This window comes from Topomyia yanbarensis, chromosome 3 (genome assembly GCF_030247195.1).
Source record: "Topomyia yanbarensis strain Yona2022 chromosome 3, ASM3024719v1, whole genome shotgun sequence".
Lineage (NCBI taxonomy): Eukaryota > Metazoa > Arthropoda > Insecta > Diptera > Culicidae > Topomyia > Topomyia yanbarensis.
In genome coordinates this window covers 278,850,012-278,872,552 of record NC_080672.1, presented here as the reverse complement: position 1 = coordinate 278,872,552, position 22,541 = coordinate 278,850,012, and the positions used below count along the sequence as shown (strand labels likewise).

The window sequence follows — 22,541 nt, the reverse complement described above, 5'->3', positions numbered from 1 at the left end:
AAACTATTGAAATGGTCACCAAATAACTTCTAATCGCAGATCTAGATCACTGATTGCCAATCAAACATTCTTTGAATATATTGCCTACTATCGACGATTCCGGAAGTCCGGAATTCAGGGCATATTCCACAATTAAAGTCAAATCGGTTCTTCGGTGATGACTGAACCGATTTTCTCAAAGTCAAGTCTCAAATGGAAGGCAAAATATGCAGTTGAGTATTGCGTCGCCGCCCCCCTCCCCCCCCCTCCGTCTTGCCCTTACACCTCCATCCTTCATCACTCCCCTCCCCTTGGACCACCCTCACGCCCGCATTTCCTGCATCCATCCCGTATACCGAAATAAGATGAAGGATTTCTGACGCATCCTCCACTCCCACTCTACTAACCCACCATTCCCTCCACTTTCAAACCCATTCCACCATCATTTCAAAATATAATCACATGAAAATACTATTGAACTCATGCTGATTAAGCTAAATATTATTCTTTTGCCTTTCTCATATAGAAAGGTTATGCAATTGCTCCAAAAACCGACTTTCTAACCGACTCATAACATTCGACTCAGTTCGCCGAGATCGCAAAATATCTGTGTGTATGTATGTGTGTATGTATGTGTGTATGTATGTGTGTATGTATGTATGTATGTATGTATGTATGTATGTGTGTATGTGCGGATTTGTTAACAAAATGTCCACATCGGTTTCTCGGAGATGGCTGAACCGATTTTTACAAACTAAGATTCAAATGAAAGGTATAATATTCCCATAGGTTGCTATTGAATTTCATTTTCAACCGACATCTTGTTCCGGATTACGAGTTGAAGAGTATGGTTACAAAACAAAATTTGTTGATTTGTCCACATCGGTTTCTCGGAATTTTCTGAACCGATTTTGACAAACTTGATTTTAAATGAAAGGTCCATCAGCTGCTGTTGAATTTTGTGTGGATACGAATTCTGGTTCCTGAATTACAGGGTGATACGTACGATCACGCAGCAAATCCCGATTCTAACGAATTCTGCGATGAATGTAAAAAGGTGAATTTTTTTCCAAAATGTAAACACATTTGTTGAATTTGTAGATCTAGGTCACCAACAGTCATTCAAAGTCTCTTTGGCCACGCTGGCCACCATCGACGGATCCGGAAGCATTCAAATTCAGAATAACGGTTATATTGGTTTCTCGAAAATGGCTAGACCGATTTGATCAACTTAGTCTCAAATGAAAGGTGTTGCGTCCCCGGAAACCGATATTAAATTCCATCTCCATCCGACTTCCGGTTCCGGAGTTACGGGTTGTGGAGTGCGATCACATGGAAAACTCCGATTCAAACCGATACCGCGATGAATGCAAAAAGGTGCTCTTATATATACTTACCAAGTGTAATAAGAATGAAAAACATTACCATAATGTTATATTGTACGAACCAGCTACTAAATCATAGTTTGGAGAAATGAGAAAGGCACAATTGCACCTCTAGGTGGATTAAAACAGGTTTTTTATATCACACCTCACAATGGGACTATAAGCATTCGAAGGAAACCGATCTTATAAGTTTTTCCGCCACATTCGAGTAATGGTTTTGAAAAAGTCCGTAGAGAGACAAACACAGCTGTGGCAATGTAACTATATCGACATTTGGATTAGTTAATTAGAACTATTATTCTGGATATTGTCATAATAAATTTTGGCCGAGTCAGATTCGCCTGAATGTGCATAACGCGAGACATTGACGAACGCGATAATAAACCCGTATTATTTTTTTTTTTGCACAATTCGGTCAAGCAAAGGGTGTGGACAACAGGTTTAAAGTTTGATACCTACATTGATTTATACGAAAAAACTTTCACACGTCGACTGAATATTGGATATAGCAAAGCTACCGTTAAACAGATCCGGATGTGTGTTTCAACAGAATTCAAAGATTTTTGTTTAAAGTGCTTTATATCATATGTCAATTACAACGTAAATCAGAAGTAATAATAATAAATTTGTTTGCCTCTTTACATTCTATCCCTTTTATTGCATTGAAGTAGTTAGCTTTTTCAAAGTTCATCAATTTCATGTTTTACTCCGCATTAAGGGTTACATCACCGTAGAATACAAAAAAACATTTTTTTTTAATAATCTAAAATGTACCATTTTTACCTCCGTAAAGTGATCTTGGAAATAATATGTAATATAGTAGAAAGACACAAGAATATCTAAATATACCGTTTTTCAATTTTGCTGAAGCGCTATTTCTAGAACTTTTACTCAAAACGACATATCTACAGTGAGTGACTCTCTTTGTTTAGTTTCTCTTTTGATTTTCACGGCATCACCATAACCTTTTTCGCTTATTTTACAATATAGAATCGAAAGACGGTGGTTCTGACTTGCATATTATGCAATACCTAACCCCTACGATGAGTTTTTAAGATAATTTTTCGATTGAGGGGATGTTTACTCATAAAAAGGCGGAATTTCTGGTGCAAAAGAGTTGTCATATACATCAGGAACTATCATACATATTCGAAACATTTTCAATCAGGATAACATCCGGAGAAAGCGATATTTCAATCCCCTCCGATGTGTATGACAACGCGAAGCAGTTGTCCTCAGTTGCAAAGTTCAAGAAAACAACCAAATCATTCTAAAACAAGCTCAGAGCAAAAAATATAGAAAATCGTAATGATTAAATGCCAAAGCGAATGAATCTTTTACTCAAAAATAATGGGTATTCGGTTGACTACTACATGAAGTGTTGATTATTACCGGATATTTACTTGAATAAAGTATTTTTTGGGAAAAACTATATTTTTTCTTAGTGAACGTATAACTGCAGGAACAACTTTTTTCACTTAAACTGCCATAACAAACAAACAAAACACACCTAAGCTTCCAAATTTTGAGAAACATCGTAAATTAGGCTTTAACATAAACATAGAAAATTTGGTGCAGTACGCTTGAATGTAAAAAAAAGTTAAGCTAAGAAAATAGGGTGAAAGGATAAATAAGGGACACATTTTAACTTAAATTGTCATAACAAACGAACAAGAAGCACCAGAGTGTCCAAACTTCGAGAAAAATCATTGATTAAGCTTTAAAATAAACTCTGAAAATCTGGGCAGTTTGCGTGAATAGAAAAAAAGTTATCCAAAAAATAGTAGGGTGAATGTATAAATGTGGGACACCACTTTTTTTCATTTCATCTGCCATAACAATCGAAAGAAACGCACCAGGGCTTCTATATTTCGTGAAACATCGTTTATTAAGTTTTAAAACAAGCGCTGAAGATTTGAGCCAGTTTGTTAGAACAAAAAAAAAGTTATCCTGAAAAAATAGGGTGAACGTATAAATGTGGGACACACTGTATTGGTTTATGAACAGTATGTTAACTTAAATCTTTCGAACAATTTATCGGTGTTAAGTCAGACCGGACCAAGTGACAATATTATGATTTCCAGAAAACGAGTTTAAAGTTTGAATCGCAGCATCCTTTACGTTATAATTGGAAATTTATTTTTACCATAATTATTGTTTATTGCAACATATTTCAAATCTGGAAAAAGACGAATGTAGCTGAAGAAATTTTTTATCCAGTGCTATCATTATCTCATTTTTTGATGTTTTGCAACTTGGTCCGGTCCGACTTAAAACGACCAATTGATACTCTTTAGATCTTTGGGGCCCGAAACATAAAATGTATAAAAAGTACAATATAGCTTCGGAACTAATATGTAATGAGCGCCGTTGAAATAATTATTTAAGGGTTTTACACCAATTGAGATGTTAATGTATTCAAAGGGTGGTCGATTAATATCAAAATAACACCAAAGAGTTAATAGAATTTAAATAAACCTTAGTACTGTTCGACCGAATCCATAACATTTTAAAAAGTAGTAGGCTAATCTTTTTTTTTGAGAGTTGTCCTACTGGAGTTGTAGAGCTATAGGTTCTTGGAAGGGCTCCCCATCAGAATCACACACTACAATTGCAGACGAGACGGGAAATGTCGCCAACTAAAACACTGCTTAAGGCAAATTGCAGCGGGCCGTGATTCTGAATGTAACATTCATTGTACGATTCCGTTATGTACAATAGTGTGTATTATCACGAAGGGCTCGAGGGTTTGTACGTTAACATGTTTGTCGCGTGTGCTCGCGTACATGTGACTACGCGTGTATAAATTCGATTTTGTAACCGTGTGGCCATTCACATATTCGTGTACGTTAGTGATGTTTAGTTTTCGGTGAGTTACCCCGTATCACTAGACTTCCAGGTCATGTCGCCATGGAACGTTTTGTCTAGTGAATGCGAGCGTCATTTTTTGATTGGTCCGACTGAAGGCATGAGTTTAGGTTGCTAGGATCTCGGATAGAAACTTCCGGACATGACCGATTCATGATCACGCTAGCGGTAGGTTAATGCTTGGGACCGCGTTTGTAGGATTCTAGGTGCTACAATATTCACTTAATTACTGGGGTGTTTTAATGTTGGTGAAATAGCGGGAGCCAGTATGTGCAGATGGTTGCAATTGCATGTTCGTGTATGTGTTATCGCGAAGGCCGAGAGCGTTTGCTATTAATTTTGTTAATGAGTGCCAGTAAGAATCTAATTTAGGGTTATACCTAAATAAAAGGAATCATAACATGCATAATAAATAAAAAAAGATGCAAAGAGATTGATTAGAAGTGTATAAATTGAATGGCTGGCGTCCAAAAGGGGCTAACCCACATTTTTTTTTCCAAAATCGACATTTTTGTATTTTTTTGATAGTTCTAAGTAGTCCACGTGTACTGCCATTTAAGAAATTTGGAAATAATTTAAATTGTTTGCTATTTGCAGACAAAGTCGAGCATGGAGATAACCCCAGTAATTATAAAAAAGTAGTATTCGATATTATTTATTGACTGAAAAGGCGAATATACCCATCTGTAACCCCAGTACGTTTTTCCTCCAAAAGGGGCTAACCCCACATTGAGTCTTATGGGAATTCAAGTGTTCTCGTTCGTTTTCCGAGGTTTTAAGAAAAAGTAGTCGATTCGCAATCAGTAAATTTTATGTTGTAGCTCACATATCGGTGAACTGGATATAATACTGATTTTAGTTGGGTTGCATTGTACATTGACGTTTCGGCCTAAACAGTCGTTCTTGAAGGTGAGGGCCACTCACACGCTTGCTATGTAGGGCTACTTTCTGTCTAATACATATATGGTCGGTGCTAAGTCAGACCGGACCAAGTCGCAAAACATCAAAAAAAGAGATAATGATATCACTGGATAAAAAAATTCGTCAGCCACATTTGCCTTTTATCAGATTTGAAATATGTTACAATAAACAAGAATTATGGCACAAATTAATTGCCAATCATAATGTAAAGGATGCTGCGATTCAAACTTTAAACTCGTTTTTCTCGAAATCAATATTTTGTCACTTAGTCCGGTCTGACTTAACACCGACCATATAGTTCTTGCACAAATGTATATTACTAAGCGTATTTTTTTGAAAATTCCAATGAAAGTGTCATGTCTCTACATTGAAAAGTTGACCGAGCAATAAGGGATTAAGAGAAAAACGGCACATTGTGGTCGGAAAGTTCAAAAACGCGGAATCAATTATTATCTTTCGTTAAAGAGTTATAGTGTCTTCGGAAAAGTTACTATATGACACTTTATTTGGTTGAATCATACTAGTTCGTAATTCAGTCGCTAGGGTGGCGCTGTTATCAACTATTTAATAAAGTTGGACATAAATGTGGTGTCTTCGAGAAAGTTGTAGATTCAATTATATTAAACATTTCCCTCGAAGATGTAAACTTTGTAGATCCTGTATGTTTCAAGATAGAGAAGGTTTTAGTTAAAACAATTACATAGACAGTTTTCAAAAATGCGCCATATTTCAAAATCTGTAGGACATACAAAATTGGCATCTTCAGAAGATATATTTATAAATACATGACATACAACTTTCCATTAAAAAGTTGATAAGCGACTGAATTCCGAGCTAATATGAAATGACCAAATAAAGCGCTTGATGACTTTGCCAAAGACACCATAACTCTAAAACGAAAGATGGGTGAATTATGGGTTAGCCCCTTTTGGACGGTAGGTACCCCCGGGGTTACCCCCTCAAACCACGAAAATGCTCTTGAATTGAAAAGTAGTACATGTAATGATCTTATTTTTCTAGACAACATGAGTCAATGAACTACTAATAAAAACGTGTCTTAACAACAAAAAATGCTAATTTGGAAATGCGGAAATTTTTTCCATTTCCTGTAAAAATGTAAAATGTGGGTTGGCGCCTTTTAGACGCCAGCCATTCAATTGTCCGATACTATTTTGTTATACATGAGTAGTGGAAAAGTAAACTAATAGAAGTACAACAACAACAGGCTAATGAAGTAGAAGAGAAGAACACATGTGACATGCAATAAAACTACTTCAACTCGTCTAAATGCAGTAAATGATGTTTATTTACTATTAACGACAATTGTGTTTTGTTAGAATTTCATCATGCTATGCTGACCGGGAATGGATGATTCACGTGTGTAGGTATATTAATTGTACCTTAATTTATCCAATCCGACCTTCCAAAATGAATAGAATCCAATGCACGAAGTGAACACCGGTATTATTAGCCACTATTCTATCATATACGCCAGTTCTACATCCATTCCCTGACCCAGCTGTTACAAATACTCAGACGAACACATACACCGATAGACATACGACTAGCATGTAACAATTGTACACTAGTAATACAGCCTAATAGGATTAGGGTTTGTTATTAGCCTGTGCACGATGAAGATGTCGACCGATAAATGGACACACAATGACCTCCACTGTGAGCCCCGTCCACCAACACTGTCATTAAACTGTGGAACAATGTCTGCAAATACGGCCCACATCAATCCACGTCCACCCGCCAGTCGGCCACGCCAGCGCACACAGGCTAATAGTCGAGCTTTAGTATAGACTGGTGCAAACTATGAAAAAACACAAAACAAAAAATGCTCATGAACCCTCTTGGTCTCCTGGATGCACCACTATCGAGGCGTAATGCAATAAGCATCTTAAAGCAATTGCCAGTCAGAAGTTTTTTAGCACTGATGCACGCAATATTCTTGATAATGTTTACAATACCGTTAAACCCCTCAACCTAGGGGAGGGTATTACTACAGTAACGGAGTATTACGAAAAAAATCGGATGTACCAATTGAGATGGTGGAGACACGTTCGGCGACGCGTGTTATCTCACCCTCTTCGCGTTGTTGTTCGTATCTCGTTTACGTGCTTGTCGACCGGACTTCACATGGTGGGATAGTATTCAACAAAGGATGGATCGTTACGATCTTAACAAAGTAAACAAAGATCAATTCCACAAGAAGCTTTTAGAAATATACGACAAAGAAGAATCCGACTGCAATGATTGGGGTAACTAGTACTTCAAATGAGCATACAATTAACCATTTTGTTTTACAGAGACGAATTGTGAGTGGATTATGGCAGCTGAGTAAGTGCTATGCAGAAATGACAGATCGACCCTTCTGGTTGTCATTAGTTTTTTCGTCGTAACTTAATAGTAAAATCTGATACAGACGTAGATCACGTAGAATATAATGGACATACGAGTTCCTAAGAACCAAAGTGGCAATTTGGTAATACAAACCGTTTATCTAATGAGACACAGTAGAGTTCCTCGTTACACACATTTATGCTCAGGCATTCTCAGGCATCTTAATGAAGAACTTCTCTTAAATCCTAAAGATCGACTGTTAGAACGCGTCGAGTATATATGCAATTTTTTCCGGACAATTTCTCCCACTGATACATTTGGGAATGTTTCCCTATCCTTTTAACATAAACATAATAAATTTTCGCCATGCCCAATACGAATAAAATTCATTGCAGATATTAATAAGTTGGCAAACAACAACACCATCCGTTGCGATCACAACTAATCAGATCTGATAATTTAAGATCTATTTAATTTGCAATTTATTCCCCAAAATACTGCTCAATTTAGGGCCGTGTTGAGAGTAGAAGACCCCATTAAAGCCCGTTTTTATATTTTAATAATTCAAAATAACAGAACTCTTGTCTGGCTGTTGTCCAAAGAAATAAGATTTTCAATAGGGATACTGATAAGACTGCGAAAGTATTATCTAGTCGGTCTTCATCAAATTGAGGCCAACAACTTGGTTAGGTTCTTAAGAAGTAATATGATAACAAAGCTGAGATGAGAAAGTATTTGAGCTAAGGCGTTGAACAGGCTGCTCTTACTAATGGGTTGAAATGGATAATATGAAGCGAGGCGCTAAGATAAATTAGGGAATACATATCCTACTTCCACTGCTCAAGCAGCTATCGTACCCATCACCAACAGCTCTAGGTTTTTCTCTTCTTTTCACCAAGCAGTATATCAAAACAGATCAACAAAACAAGATATTTTTGCAGCAACGAAATAACCGCTTTGCAGTTTCATTGACCTTTTTCCCAGAAAGTGAAATTTGTCGAAACCGTTGAATGAGCGCAAAAAAAAACCTGTTGAGAATATCATTACGGTAAACAGGGCTTCGATTTGCCTTACTGAGTGCTATGCAACATCAAACGTTCCAAAATACTTGAATGACAAAATTTTCAAACTATTTGGAGGATTTAAAACTGAACCGCATGCTATTTCTACAGTTATTCAGGTTTTGCGTCTGATAGTGTCAGCGCATGCATACAGGAGAAAAACAAATCAACATAATAAATTAAATATTTCAATTAGTATTTAATTCATGGTTCCGACACTAATTATGATGGTATGAATTATGTTGGTCAAGAAAACCGGGGGCATGCAATTGAAAAACTATCTAACGTTGAAATAAAATTGAATAAAGTTTCGATAAAATTACATGGTTAATAAATTTTAAATCTGAAATAGGAATCGGGAATCAGTAACGACTGGCTCAAACGGGACGTTCTATATATTGATCGGAGATTTCTGCCTTGCCGTGATGACTCTTTTCAACATTTTTTTGATGGAAAGGATTGAGGAAGTGGTAAGGTTATTGATAAGGAAAATGACGACACAAAGAACATAGACAATACAGAAAGATTCTTCACTCCCGAGGGAATAAACGATTCCTTTCGATGAGCATATATATATCACCACCCCCGAGGGAATATTGAGATAACAGAACGACAAATCGATCGTTGATACTGCAAAAATTCTGCTGTATTTTTCTGTAATCGACTTGGTTCTCGGAACTTCCCAGCAAACTCTATAGCTCTTCACCACACTGGGTTAGGAACAATAGCATATTCTTAAGTTTCAACTCTCTGTACGCAGTTTCACCTATGCAGGGTGAACCAAAAACCCTGAGTGGCAATTGTATTGAGGCAGGGCAGTTACATATCGAATGCTATGAAATTGCATAATCGGATTCACAAAGATCACGCGTATAATACTCAGCGCGCTGAATAGTAGTCATGTGATAATTGAGTTTTCAATATCCAGTCAGTGCCCTGACTAGAACACTGTATTGTTCTTGAAAAAATGTAGTAAATTAGCTGAAATTTTTGGACTCACATCCCTCAGAAATGTTTTTGTTTGAATGTAAGCTACGCCAATAGTTGTCCCATTCGAATGCAGCCCAAGAGCGAATTTTGTGCTTTGTCCAACTTATCGACAGTGGTAGAACTGGTTCTGAACCGACAAAGTCGTTTGCAGCGCCCGCTCTAGCCAATTCGTCTGCCCATTCATTTCCAGTAATACCGGAATGACCGGGCACCCATGAAAAGTAGGTAGCATTTGAAATGCTAAGTTCTTCGATTTGAGTTCGACATGCGATTACTAATTACTAATCTCGAATCTGCCGAACTAAGTGGTTCCAGGGAAGCCTAACTATCAGAGCAAATATAGATTCTTTCACCGCTAATTCCCCCTTGAAGTGCAGATAGAACTGCATACAGAATCGCGAAGATTTCTGCTTGGGAAACGGTACAGTATCTACCAAGCGAACGAGATTGGTTTTATCTCACTTCACGACAATAGACACAAGCACTGGCTCGGCTTACCAACAAAGAACCGTCATTATAACAAACTACGCATTCTTCAAGTTGTCACAGTTTTGTGTGGTTAGTAGCGCGATCTATTGAGTTACTTTTTTATTTTAATTATAGAGGTTTTAACCTTAAGGTCATTCGCCTCTGTTCGGGTTAGAGAAAAATCTTCTTTGGAAAAATCTAACCCTATGTGCGGGATTGGGAATCGAATTCAGGTGAGCTGCGTACATATTGGGTTACTGTTCCAGAACCCAATAACCTTGAGACGGTACGCACAAAAAAGTGCTTCTTGCTTCAGAAACACATAGTGGTTTTATGTTCCAGAGTGCCTCAAAAGCAGCAGTAGGTGTAGTCGAGAACGCACCATCCTATGAATATTGTTTAACTTTGATTGAATTGTCATGATTTCTCCCTTCTGCCACCACACACGGACGAGATCCGGATGTACCATTGCTCAGCAACACGTAAGGCTTGTTGCGTCAAATCAAAAAGAGTGTTAATGCAAATACCGGTGGACATTATACGATAAGCATCGACGAAACCATGTCGGAAACCCAACGCTCATTAAGTTTCCTCAACAAGCCATCGGCGACAAGGTTCCATAGACGTGATGACAGCACACCACCTTGAGGATATCCGCAGATACTTAGTTTCCTTATCTCTGCTTTTCATAACGATGAGCACAGATGTCGGTTGCTAAGCATTGTGTGTATCCACTTAGAAAGGGATACCACAATAGATCTAAATACTGATCTAAAAACTGGTCGCAGTGGTTCGAATACAAAAAAAAGTTCCAGTTCGTTGTCGAAAGCACGTCAATATCAAGAAAATCTCCTAAGCTTGATTGACTTTGCGAAAACTATTATAGATTCAGATTCAATAATATAGACAGCATTGTGTAACAGGGTAGACTTCCCCCGCTGATATGCATGTTGCATTGCATGCAACGGGTGCTCGCCCAAAATAACATCCCTAATGTATTGGTCGATTGAACGTTCCACTGATTTGAGAAGGCAGGTTCGAATGATCGGTCTAAAGTTCTTTGCCTCCTCATAAGTGACGCGACCACCTTTAGGAATGAATTTTAGTTATTTCGTACTACGCTAATGGAATGTATCCTGTTGCAAGACTACAAGTAAGAACTCTTATCAAAATATGCTTGAAGCGTTCATATATCCTCTTTGAAGTAGGATTGGAATTATTCCATCTTTTCCCGGGGACATATACGGAGCAAAAGATTGAATCGACCATTTTATCGATTCGGCTGTCACATTTCTACGAACAAATGCCCAAGAATCAGGACTACTTGAAAATAACTCTGGGCAGTCTTGAGTAAGGGTCACATACAGCCTGGAAAGAAAAGATAGTTGAGTACTACATCTTTGTCAGACGTGTAATCACTATTAGCAGTTCATTGACATGAAAGTCTTTCGATTTCGAAGTATCTTATTTAATCTACTAGTCTCGTTGAGAATTAAGAATAAAGACAATTGTGCTGAGATTTTTCCAACCGCTTCGCTCAGAGGATCGTAGGGCATTCGTGTAGGCTTTGCGAGTCAACTTAAAAGCCTTCGACCCGTCCCCGCGCCTGCCATTCCAAGCTCTTCTACATAGCTTTTTGAGACAAACAAGTTCGGTTTTCCATCAAGGGGTACCTCTAGAAGCACGCATAATTCGAAGCGGACAATCCTCTTGTTATGCTGCTACTATGAGCGAGTTTGTTTTATCCGCTACCTCATCCAAGTCACTTGAAGATTCAATCGTTGGAAGATACCCATGAAACCTAGTCGCCAATCCCTCTTCGTAGAGGTCCCAATTCGTAGATTTGGGATTAAGGTTTGTGACGACATCTAGCGGGAAGTTTAAATGATCAAAGACGCGTACGTATGATCAGAAAACGACGGCTTGAGCTAGTTTGGTACGAATCAGTTGGCCAAATCACGCGTAATACCGTCAGAGCAGCGAGGTACATCAAGCGCCTCTCCTATGCCAGTTCGTACAAACCTTGGCGGTTTCCCACATGAAGTGTGTGCAGATGTGTAGTACTTAAATATTCCATCAATTCGGTACCACAAATTGATATCTGAGCTGCCCAGATAATGTTATTGGTATTTTCATCGCTACCGATTATTAGGGGAAAGCCATGTCTGCTACAGTATGATACAACTCTTGTTAAATCATCAGAAAGTAATGGTTCATTAAGCGGTAAATATTCCGTACAGTAAACGTATTTCTTGTTTATCATATTGCCCGCGACAACACAAATATCGCGACTTGTGAGTTCGGATATAAGACATGCGTCAATAGCACTATTTGCAAGGTAACATGCACGAGGCATTTTACGTAGATTTGTTACGTTATTTTTGTTGGAAGCTACGGAGTTAAATAGTTTTTCAACATAGAAGTTTCTTTTATGGAGATACAACTTTAGAACCAAAGCTATGGAAGCTTGAACAAGGCGAGATAAATTTTAAATTTTTTGAACGTTTATGCTGAAGATTAATTTGTACTACTCTAACCATACTCGATCCCAGCACTGCACATTTCACCATCAGCACTTATTGTACAGTAACTAGAGAGATGCCAAACACGTTGGCTTATAATGACCTACCTTTTCAGATAAATGACATACATTTGCATTATTTGAAAATTAATTTGAAAATGAAATAGGATAGGTCAAAGCAGCTATACGAAAAATAGTGAAGCAGGTTTTTTCAAACAACTTTTCTGAGGATGCCAAATTCAATGCATTCAAGCTTTCCATTCTACGGTTATTTTAATTTTGTATGTTAGTTTCGCTTAGAAATTCACTTTTACTGCTTTCGTTTTAAGTTTTTATTTTCTTAAGCCCGTTTGAGTTTCTTAGAGATATGAACATTATATATATTTGATAGAACATGCTTCGTAAAACCTGTTTCAATTATATTAGAAAATAAAAATCGGAAATAAACTTCAAGCGTAAAAATCGGACAGAGGTCATTCAGCATGAGAATCGCTTAGAAAGTGCTCACTCGTAAAATTCGACAAGGTTGAACATTCAGTATAAAAATAAATAAATCATGCGCAGGAATATCCACATATTGTGCAGCTCAAGATTAAAATTCGGTTAAAAGAAACTACTATGTATGAGTCGGATATATTTTTTTCGGATTTTATGCCGAAGGTTTTTTATCCGAATCTTACAAAGGACCGTCCTACTCCGATTTTTATGCTTGAAGTTCATATCCAGTTTGTCATATTCTAATAAATTTTTCAAACATTTATATCAGATCTACGTAAAAAATTTTACTATGTTGCACAAGACGTCACAAATGTTCTCCAGGTATGGGGTATGTTATCGCTTAAAAACTTTCCAATATCATTTTGTAATTTTGAATTTGGGATTTTACAGTTAGTCAAGAAGGAATAGGTTTAGTTAACATTCGCAAATCCCGAGCGCCATTGAAAATGCATAGGAAAGTGTCTCGATATCGACAGTTCTATTCGCTAAAAGATGAGAGGCGTGCAACATGGCGTTGTCAATTATCAATATGTCAATAAAATGCACTGGAATTTCACAATGAAAGCAGACAGTAGAATTTCGACTACGGCGTATACTACCGCTATATGCATAACTGTCCCATATGCTATACTATACAAATGTGACAATTATGCGTAGAGCGACAGTATAATCTTCTTCGGTATTCATATCAATCTACTATAGACTGAAATGAGCACTGAAGAAAACTATACCTCGTAGTCGAAATACTAGTACATAGTCATAAGCATGTGCTTTTAATTATTACTATGTACATAGTGAAATTTGCCTTATGAGTGGCGCAAAAATTATTCTTTAAAAATTATAATATGTAAACATTTCTATACATAAGCAGACTCAGTTAATTTGCTATTACTACTACTTAAACTAATTTAAGTGAACTTTTTCAGTGATTGAGTGAGTTTCACTGAAAACTCACTCACTCATTATAATTTGTTCAATATTGAAATTATAATTTTATTGAATGCAGTATTCTGTCGGTTTACACCTGGTATCGGGACAAGGAAATAGTATAAGGACAAGATATTATCCTTTGTTATTCGACGTTTGTTAAGAATAGCATGTAGGCATATTTTACATGTACTGCCCATTCTGCATAACCGCGCTCTTCAACTACTACGAACTTATACGATTGCTGATTAAATGTTAAATATTTGTTTGCTGAACTAAATAACTATTTTTTCCGATATTTGCTGTTACGTTAAGAATCAACATACAATATTACCTTGAAATATTACTTGAAACCACGTGTAAAAAGCATGGTTAATGGTTATGCGGTGTGCCGTGGTTATGCATTATTTTCACCAGCTCAAGGAACCGATGTAACCATCATATATTGAAATGACATCTTTAATGTGCAATTATCATTGTTATAACAGTATACGTTGAATCCTACCTGAATTTGCACCGATGTTTCCCCTTCGAATGTGAACGATTTAAGGTTCGGTTTCAGCGACAGATTGTAATGTTCCGGTACCACATTAGTGGGCAGTCTCTGGAAAGCCGGTTTGGATGACATCTTGTAGGATTTGCTGCAGACAGGAAATTTCTCACTTGTGTTACTAGCACTTTTATCGAAAACCGACCGGTGGTCACTCACACAACTATCAGTTAGGCTTGATACGGTACACAATTTCTTTATCGGACAACCGGATCTCGAGTCACTGATATTTTGATAATGCCGGTAGCAGTGGCGAAGATTCTGTGAACTAATTTTGCGCACCGCCTGTAGAGGTGACTGTTCACATGCAACCAATCCACAATTATGACGGTACGGTTGCTGCACCAGTGACCAAATTGAACGTGAGGCCACGAGAGGATGATGCACGGGCCACACCGGGGCAGTGGGTAAAGTGCGCGCTAGAATTGAAAACGAGAAATTTTCACGCAGGAACCTCTGTTGAAAGCGCCACGGAGACACTATCACTTGTACTGGTGACGGATTGTTGAAATTTGTACTGCAATTGTATGTTGGGCGCCGACTTTTCACAGCTGTAATTAAAATCGAATGACACGGAGTGAATGACGTTCTTCAGTTGTTATCTAAAGGATTTCTACTGCAGTCCACAACGCACACCAAGAGCAACTTCTCGTAATATGTTTGCAGCTAAAGGCAACGCGAGAGACTGTCGAATAAAAGTCGGTTTTGGTAGAGTGGTAAGAAATTCTCTTTTGGGAGAGGATTGAGCGATGAATGAGCGATTTTTACAGTGAGACCAGATTTGCATACTAAATTTTATTAGATTTAACGAATGGCAAAATTGACAGCTGTTCTTTAGTCTAAATTAAAACCATTGAACGAATCTATGGAATTATTTATAATATTGAGAATAGTGCAAGGAATAGTGCTGGTATATTGCAATAAATATCCGCTACGATAGTATAGATATTTCCGCTAACGTTGCGTTGCGTTGTGACGATGATTTTGGTGGATTGCACACTACCTTCATCATGTATGACTGCTGATTATCTAATAAGAGTTGCTTAGGAAGTTGTAAGTAGGAATTCATACCAATCCAACCCATATTAAAACCTCAACACATGATAGCCATCATTGCCGGCCGCCCCCATCTCCATCGCTCACGGGGAAGGATAAAATATAAGGTGGACGGGAAGTGTTGATGCTCCACCTACTTAACGGAAGGACGACAATTCATCAGACTTTTCCATAGGTGTCGCTGAGTTGGTGGTTTGGAAGGGCATAAGGTCTAGGATTCGCTCCAAGCAAGCGATGCGACCTGTAAAGAATATTTTTATGTAGTTGTTTAGTTAGTTTTCGAGTACACAATCACTCGAAAAGATCTTGTTTAGTTTTTGGTTCTTTTTAAACTTTGGGCAGCCGGCCACCGAGAGTATCCTATGTTCCCTAAACAAAAGCAATTTGAACTCCACACGGCCGACCGTAGGAGTACTGCCTAGAAAAGCTAATCTTATCTGCGTAATGGGCCGGATCACTATTTATTGCAACAGTATTGAGACAGAATTTGCTACTCTTCTCTACGATATATTTATTGAGTTGAAAACTACCGAGTGATAACACATTATACAGGCAAAGAGTTATGATAGCGCGAGATGTTATAAATCACAGTATGTGTTTCCTATTTTACGTATCGGATGATTTGTAAAATACACGTATGCGAGCGATAATAACGACCATTAAAGAGAAATACAAAGAATTGTTAATCTGATACACGGGCTGGTTAGCAATAACGGAACTTGAAATTAAATTCATAAAAACAGACGCGGCGAATTTTCAATACGTATTGACCCGCGATCATCGACACTAGTCAGATTAAAGTCTTGTTGCGGCTGATTTCCGATCAGATACACATTTTTACGGTAGTGTTTCCTTGATTATATCTGTTCGCACCCTCTCATTCCGCTACTATCGGCCGAAGGCTGATAGCACCCAGTCATCGCCGGTCTAAGGACCAAATGTCATCAATAGACTTAGACTCGCGTGGAGGCATGAGATAAGAGACTTGTGAGAACTAAAGAGATTAAAAAAAACAAAGAAGCGACATGCTCCGTCCGAACATGTTTCATAAAAAAAACATTGACTTTCATATAATTTTTCTGTTCGTCATTAAACACTCCTCTTGTCAAACCCATCCGGGACTTGATGCGTGATTTGACATTCCAAGAGACATAGGGTAGACGAGCCCCTGTTCATCCCATTAGTCAGGATGTCCAACTATTTTGATAGGCTGTGCTTATTCATCCTTCATTCATCAATTCTTTGAATAGAAATAGCAGACATTGCTCTAACTAATGTATTCTAATGGGTGGGATGAATATAGGAGCAAAGAGGGCACAGTTACCCTACTTGATTGTTTTTGACGTCAAAAAATGTCTTTGGGCCGATTTCCTGACCCTCGCTTAACTTTTAAACCAGGTTTACAAGTTACGTTTAAACCTGGCTTAGCGCTTAAGCAAGGTTTAAACGCACTGGTAAACCTGGTTTGAAAATTGTAAATAAATCGCCCCTTACTCCATTATCTGGGGCCAATGTAGTATAAATAGGTGTGGCAGATCACACGATTTGCTAAAGTTTTAAATCAAAAATATGTAAACAATCCAGAAGCACAACGGGTCGACGTCATAGCGTTCACAAAATTCAATTGGAAGCGGAACAAACGGTGTGGCGAAAGCAAATCGATTTATTCTGATATCATTAACACCGCCCATGTAAGATTCATCTTACGAATACAAAAGTGCCATCTTAGCCACACCTGAATATGCAACGTTGATCTGGGGCTGGGTGTCATTCTAAATTTTGAAAAAATTCCTATGTAAGAAAATGATGTAACGTTTGCACGATTACAACTTCGCCATTAGTTGATAGATTTTAATCATTTTCACACCAATCGATTCACAAGCACATGACTTGAATACAATAACTAATAAGTTTTTTGTACAATATAAGTATTCTGTTGGAAATCGGTTAAATTGAAATTGAAAAATTCCACGAAAAAGGGGGAACAACCTTGTTTTTTGTTGCTGAAAAGTAAAATGACAATCTCATATTTTCAAAAATCTATGATTTGCTAAAAATAATATTTCGGAAACATATTCAAAAAGCCTGTGATATTATAGAATAGCCTGCTACTCAAACGTACATTAAAATTTGCAAAAACCTGTGATTTGATTGTTCCATTGATTGACTGTAATAATTAGTTTGTATGACCTGAGACTACATTTCCACACCAAGAGAGAAGGTGATTATTAGGATTCAGTCGGCTTCGTTGACTGACTGTAATAATTAGTTTGTACAGGTCCGTGCTAGTAACGAGGGCCAATTGAAACAAAAATCTCCAACCCAGAGAACATTTTCTTTAGAAAACTAATTAGCCCTTATCAGCGCTATCAAATCGTCAACCAAGAATTAAATTTGAGCATCTTTTCCTTGACTAACAATGTGTATTTACGACTGGTAGATATTAGCATACACACAAGAGAAAACGCACCAAGACGCAAATCTTGAACAGTTGTTGTTCGAAGCCTCCTCTTTGACGATGGAAGTAAACTAATTTCTTTGGATGGCCAGCCCAGTTGACTTCGAACGCAAACTGAACCAAATACAAAACCGGGGATCCTATTCGTGTGTTACATTCACCAGAATCTCCTGTCGGCCGAATCCACCGTCTACTGAGAAAAGGCAAGGATATTAAGGATTTTCTGAAAAGCCGAAAAGACTTTGATTCTGAAATATTCTCAGAACTAGGAACTTACGAAATTGTTAGGATGGACGCTAAAGTCAAAAGAACTTTGACTGCCCATCAGCAATCAAGAAGGCTCTAGCAAAGATCTTACAAACGAAAGTACCATCAGCACTTACTGCAGGGAGTCAATTTGTGCCATCAAGCGACACAGTACAGCATTGATAACAGGACATAGTTTGAATCAGGTGGGAGACAGATAAACGAGTGAAGGTGGAAAACAGTTATTTTTCTCGAGGAAGTGTCTGTTGAAGAACTTAAATTTGAGGGAATCCTTTTCAACCTAAATGTGATCTAGTTGACGGCAGAAGCGATCGCCTGGTGCAATATGATGAGTGACGATCTACGTACAAGTTACTTCCGAGTTTGGAAAAGAAGACTGAGGGCTCGTAATGACACCAAAAGAGGGGAACTTGCTACAAGAACCGCTGTCAACAAAGCAGTCAGCTGAGCAAGAAAGCCTGCATTGATGAGTTGAGTCCACAAAATCAACAATTTTATTGAGATATAGTAAAAAGCGTCGGATAGGTGAAGAGTTTTTTTTTGAAAAAATACGGCTATTTTCTTTTGGACAATAAAATTAGCTCGATTTTGAAAAAAATACTCTAGACCATAGGGTCAAGAGCATTTTTTTCAAAAGTTGGTGATGCAAAATTATAAAAACAACAATCCGAAATTTTGGTTTGAGTGGTAAAAATTGCAAAAAAAAATTAAAATGATTAAATGAATGTGTGTAATCTGTGGTCTCCTTTTTCAACTTATCCTCAGAATCCATGGGGTAATCAGGTAATAACCAGTAACCCACCTTTCGCACGGTTGTGGAAGCTGCGGAGGTAACAGGGAAGGGGATATCGCTATTGAGTAGCGGTGAAGCCCGTGAGCAGATAAGATCCACTGCCGGGGACTAGATCGAATAGGCAGTGTTGTCATAATCATAATCAAAAAATTAAAAATCAATGATCACCGTCGAAAAAAATCATCGATGATAATCGTTTTCATTATTACCACCTGACATCACAAACCTTATAACTTGATATACAGAGAGTGATGTTGATCTAGTATTCTCGTTTTCAATTTTATGTGCCCGATGTCACCCATTACTGTTCACGCTACGGTAACCAAAATAAAATCATCACGTGATTGCTACACAATTGAGCAGAAGAAATTTTATTAAAAAATCGTGCACAATTTTTCTCAGCATTGGATGATCTGTCTCTGGCTAAACGCTCTCATCATATTTTGTAGGCTCTATTAGTAGAACACACAGCTAATGGCATTTTCGTTTTTGACAATGCACTACACTGGTGTAGTCGGTGTTACACTCACTCAAATTCCTTAACAGCAGAAAAACCGTGTGAAGTTTCCGGGTTTCTAATGTTTTGGCGGCTTCGGTGATCACGATGTAAGCCCTGTTGGGCTGTTGGTCAACTAAAATCCTAACACTCAAACATGTTAAATAGTATAGTGACATGCACTATTTGTACTATAACGTTAAATTAATATTTTAGTTCGCTGCATACGAGAACACTTCCCCCCTAAACAAATGTGTTGGACCCTAATTAACTTCCCGCATCTCCCGTTATATTCAGCTCTAGTTGTTCAATCGCTGCTACTGCAAAATGGCAGATGAAACTGATATAGCAGTTTATGCGCATAATAAAATAATCAAAATCACACATCATTGATAATTGGTGAGATTGATTTTCTCTTTAGATGATTTTATGAGTACATGTGAAAGAAAAACTTATCACGATGATGAGATCGAAGAAGGCGTAATGGATTTCACATTTTCATTGTATTGCTAAACTCATCCGTGATTTTGCTGATAATAAATATCGAGTAAGAGAATCAGTAGTAATTTTATGCGCTACCGATTTTTGATTTTTTGATAATTTCCCAACACTGCGAATAGGTAGTGTCAAAGGTAAGTAGGCAAGGCTTCAGCGAACCGGAAGCTACACTACATTCGATATCGCCGAACCGACTTCACCAACTACTGGTTAGCCCGTTGAGTAGGATCCCAGTATAAAGCATAACAATGCAACATACATTATGCTATATTTCACATTAGTGGAGAGAACAAAAAACTTTTTTCTCAGCATAAAGTATCAGTGTACTGTTTCTTAGCCAATCATATATTATTTATTGAATTAAATTAAACGTAATGCCTTATATTCCATTGCACCAAAAATGAATTTTCTATTTTTTACCAGATGAAAAAAAAACAAACATCACACACATGAAAGAGCTTGGTCAGCTTTAAGAAGGGCTCACAGAATTACGCTCGCAAGGAATAACCGTGCGAAAGCTAACAACTGGTAATCTGCCGTTCTACTCATAATTATCCCATGTTCCTCTTTGATGATTTTCAGTTATTTTCTTCAAACAGTACTTTTTGAAATATATTAGTCAGAAAACACATCCAAATTATACTGTTTGTCCAAAAACTCCGAGAAAAAATACCAAATCTGTTGGTCCCATTATTGAAATTCTACGCATAATTGTCCAAGTAACAAAAAGCCCAAAAAGTATAATGAAAAAATAATTACGAAGTCTTCAATTAAGAAATACATCACGCTAGATGCCGGGCGCTGAAAAAAATGGTGGAAAAAGTTTCATTAAAAAAGAGATGGATGTGGTAATAATAATTACAGCAGTGAGACCAATCCTGTAAAACTCTTCATCAGTATCGTCGCTTCCAAATACTTATAACATGGCGAACGAATTGATTTTCGATTTTGACCAAGCCAAAAATCTCCTAAATAACAACATACACTTTTGTAAACAAACTGCCATTGCGTCGTTTCTGTTCATTATGTGAATGAAGCAAATTTGCAGATATTTCAAGAAGATAAGTTTCTGTTTATTTAAAGCTGTATTTAGCGAATAGTTCGAAATAAATATGTGCATAATTATTGAAGAATAACTTATTATTGCACACTATCTTTAGTCAAATATAGAGTTACCGTCAAGCTAAAAAAATGTTAAAATCCAGTGGCGGATCCAGGGGGAGGGTCTTGGGGGTCCGGACCCCCTCCGAAAATTTTCAACTTGTTGAGAAATTTTGAACTAGTTTCAATTTTATATTAGTTTCAAACTTAAAATCATTTCAAACCAAATGTGATCACTAAAACTGATTTTCATTAAATAAGATTTTGACCCATAACGTATTGTACGTTCATTCCAAAATAAAAATTTCGGACCCCTCCCAAAAAATTTTTCTGGATCCGCTCCTGTTAAAATCACTCAAAAATTGCAACGTCATTTATGGATGATCCCTTCTTGAAAGTTGAAAAGGTTTAATTATTATTCAGATATGATAACTCGTTTCACTAGCAACTAGTTATTCTTAGAACATGTCTAAGCTATTAGTTTTTGGTATTTTACTTCTAGTAGAGCTTATTGACACCTTAATGTAATATTAAGTCGTTGGCATGGAATACCTGAATTTATTATTTCGCAGTTATTTTCTTCTCCTCGGGCATTGGATCAAATTTTATTACGTCATAAATTTTCAGATCGAGCGGGGAATAGCAATGCCACACCTATATAGAATCTAACACATTCACATTGACCTGACATTCCTATCTCAGACCGGCAACGACACACGAACATTCTGTTGGAAAAATCAACAAGAAAAACAAACACTCACCAGAAGTTTGCAATGGTTTCAATGATAATATTCGCCGAGATATCCACGCCTTGAAATATTGGGTTACTTTCTTGCTAATCAATGTCATTCTTTGAAAACATTTATCGAACTAATAAACTTTTAATGAAAAAAGCAAGCGACCAGTTCAACTACACTGATAGAAAAACAAATATTCAAATATTGACTGACAAGTGACAGTCCGACCCACACTCCTCGGCAGCGCTGTCAGAAAGCTTTTTATGCAACCGCGATACACGGTAAACTGTATATACCGATTTCGAGAATTTATAATGACCCAATAATGAGATGAAACGAGCTCCTGTTAAATGGGATTTATTTTACTGAGTACTAGCAATAAATTTTTTGATATATTTCATCACAAGATGGGGCTGTGCAGCATTTTTACACAGGCATGTTTAATTGGAAAAGGTCTGCATCCGGAAACATATCTCCTGTGATTAATAAAAAATAAAATCCTACGTACGTCGCTGTAGAAAGCAAATTTGAACAGAATGTGGTAATTTCTAATGGATCAAAAATTTGTTAATTGACCAGTTAGCCTTAAAGATGGTTTTGAGAAAAATGTGATTCACG

The 22,541-nt window shown here is 37.3% G+C and overlaps 1 protein-coding gene across 1 annotated transcript in view; it reads right to left on the bottom strand.

The window, feature by feature from the left end:
• LOC131689221 (puromycin-sensitive aminopeptidase) overlaps nucleotides 1-22,096 on the bottom strand; it is a 40,094-nt gene extending 17,998 nt beyond the window's left edge. The window contains exons 1-2 of the mRNA XM_058974161.1: nucleotides 21,948-22,096; nucleotides 14,473-15,068 (exon numbers count right to left, since the gene is read on the bottom strand). Of these exons, the coding sequence (XP_058830144.1) occupies nucleotides 14,473-15,068; nucleotides 21,948-22,035 (684 nt within the window). The 5' untranslated portion in view covers nucleotides 22,036-22,096. The remainder of the gene's footprint in view (nucleotides 1-14,472; nucleotides 15,069-21,947) is intronic.
• Nucleotides 22,097-22,541: the final 445 nt, after the last annotated feature.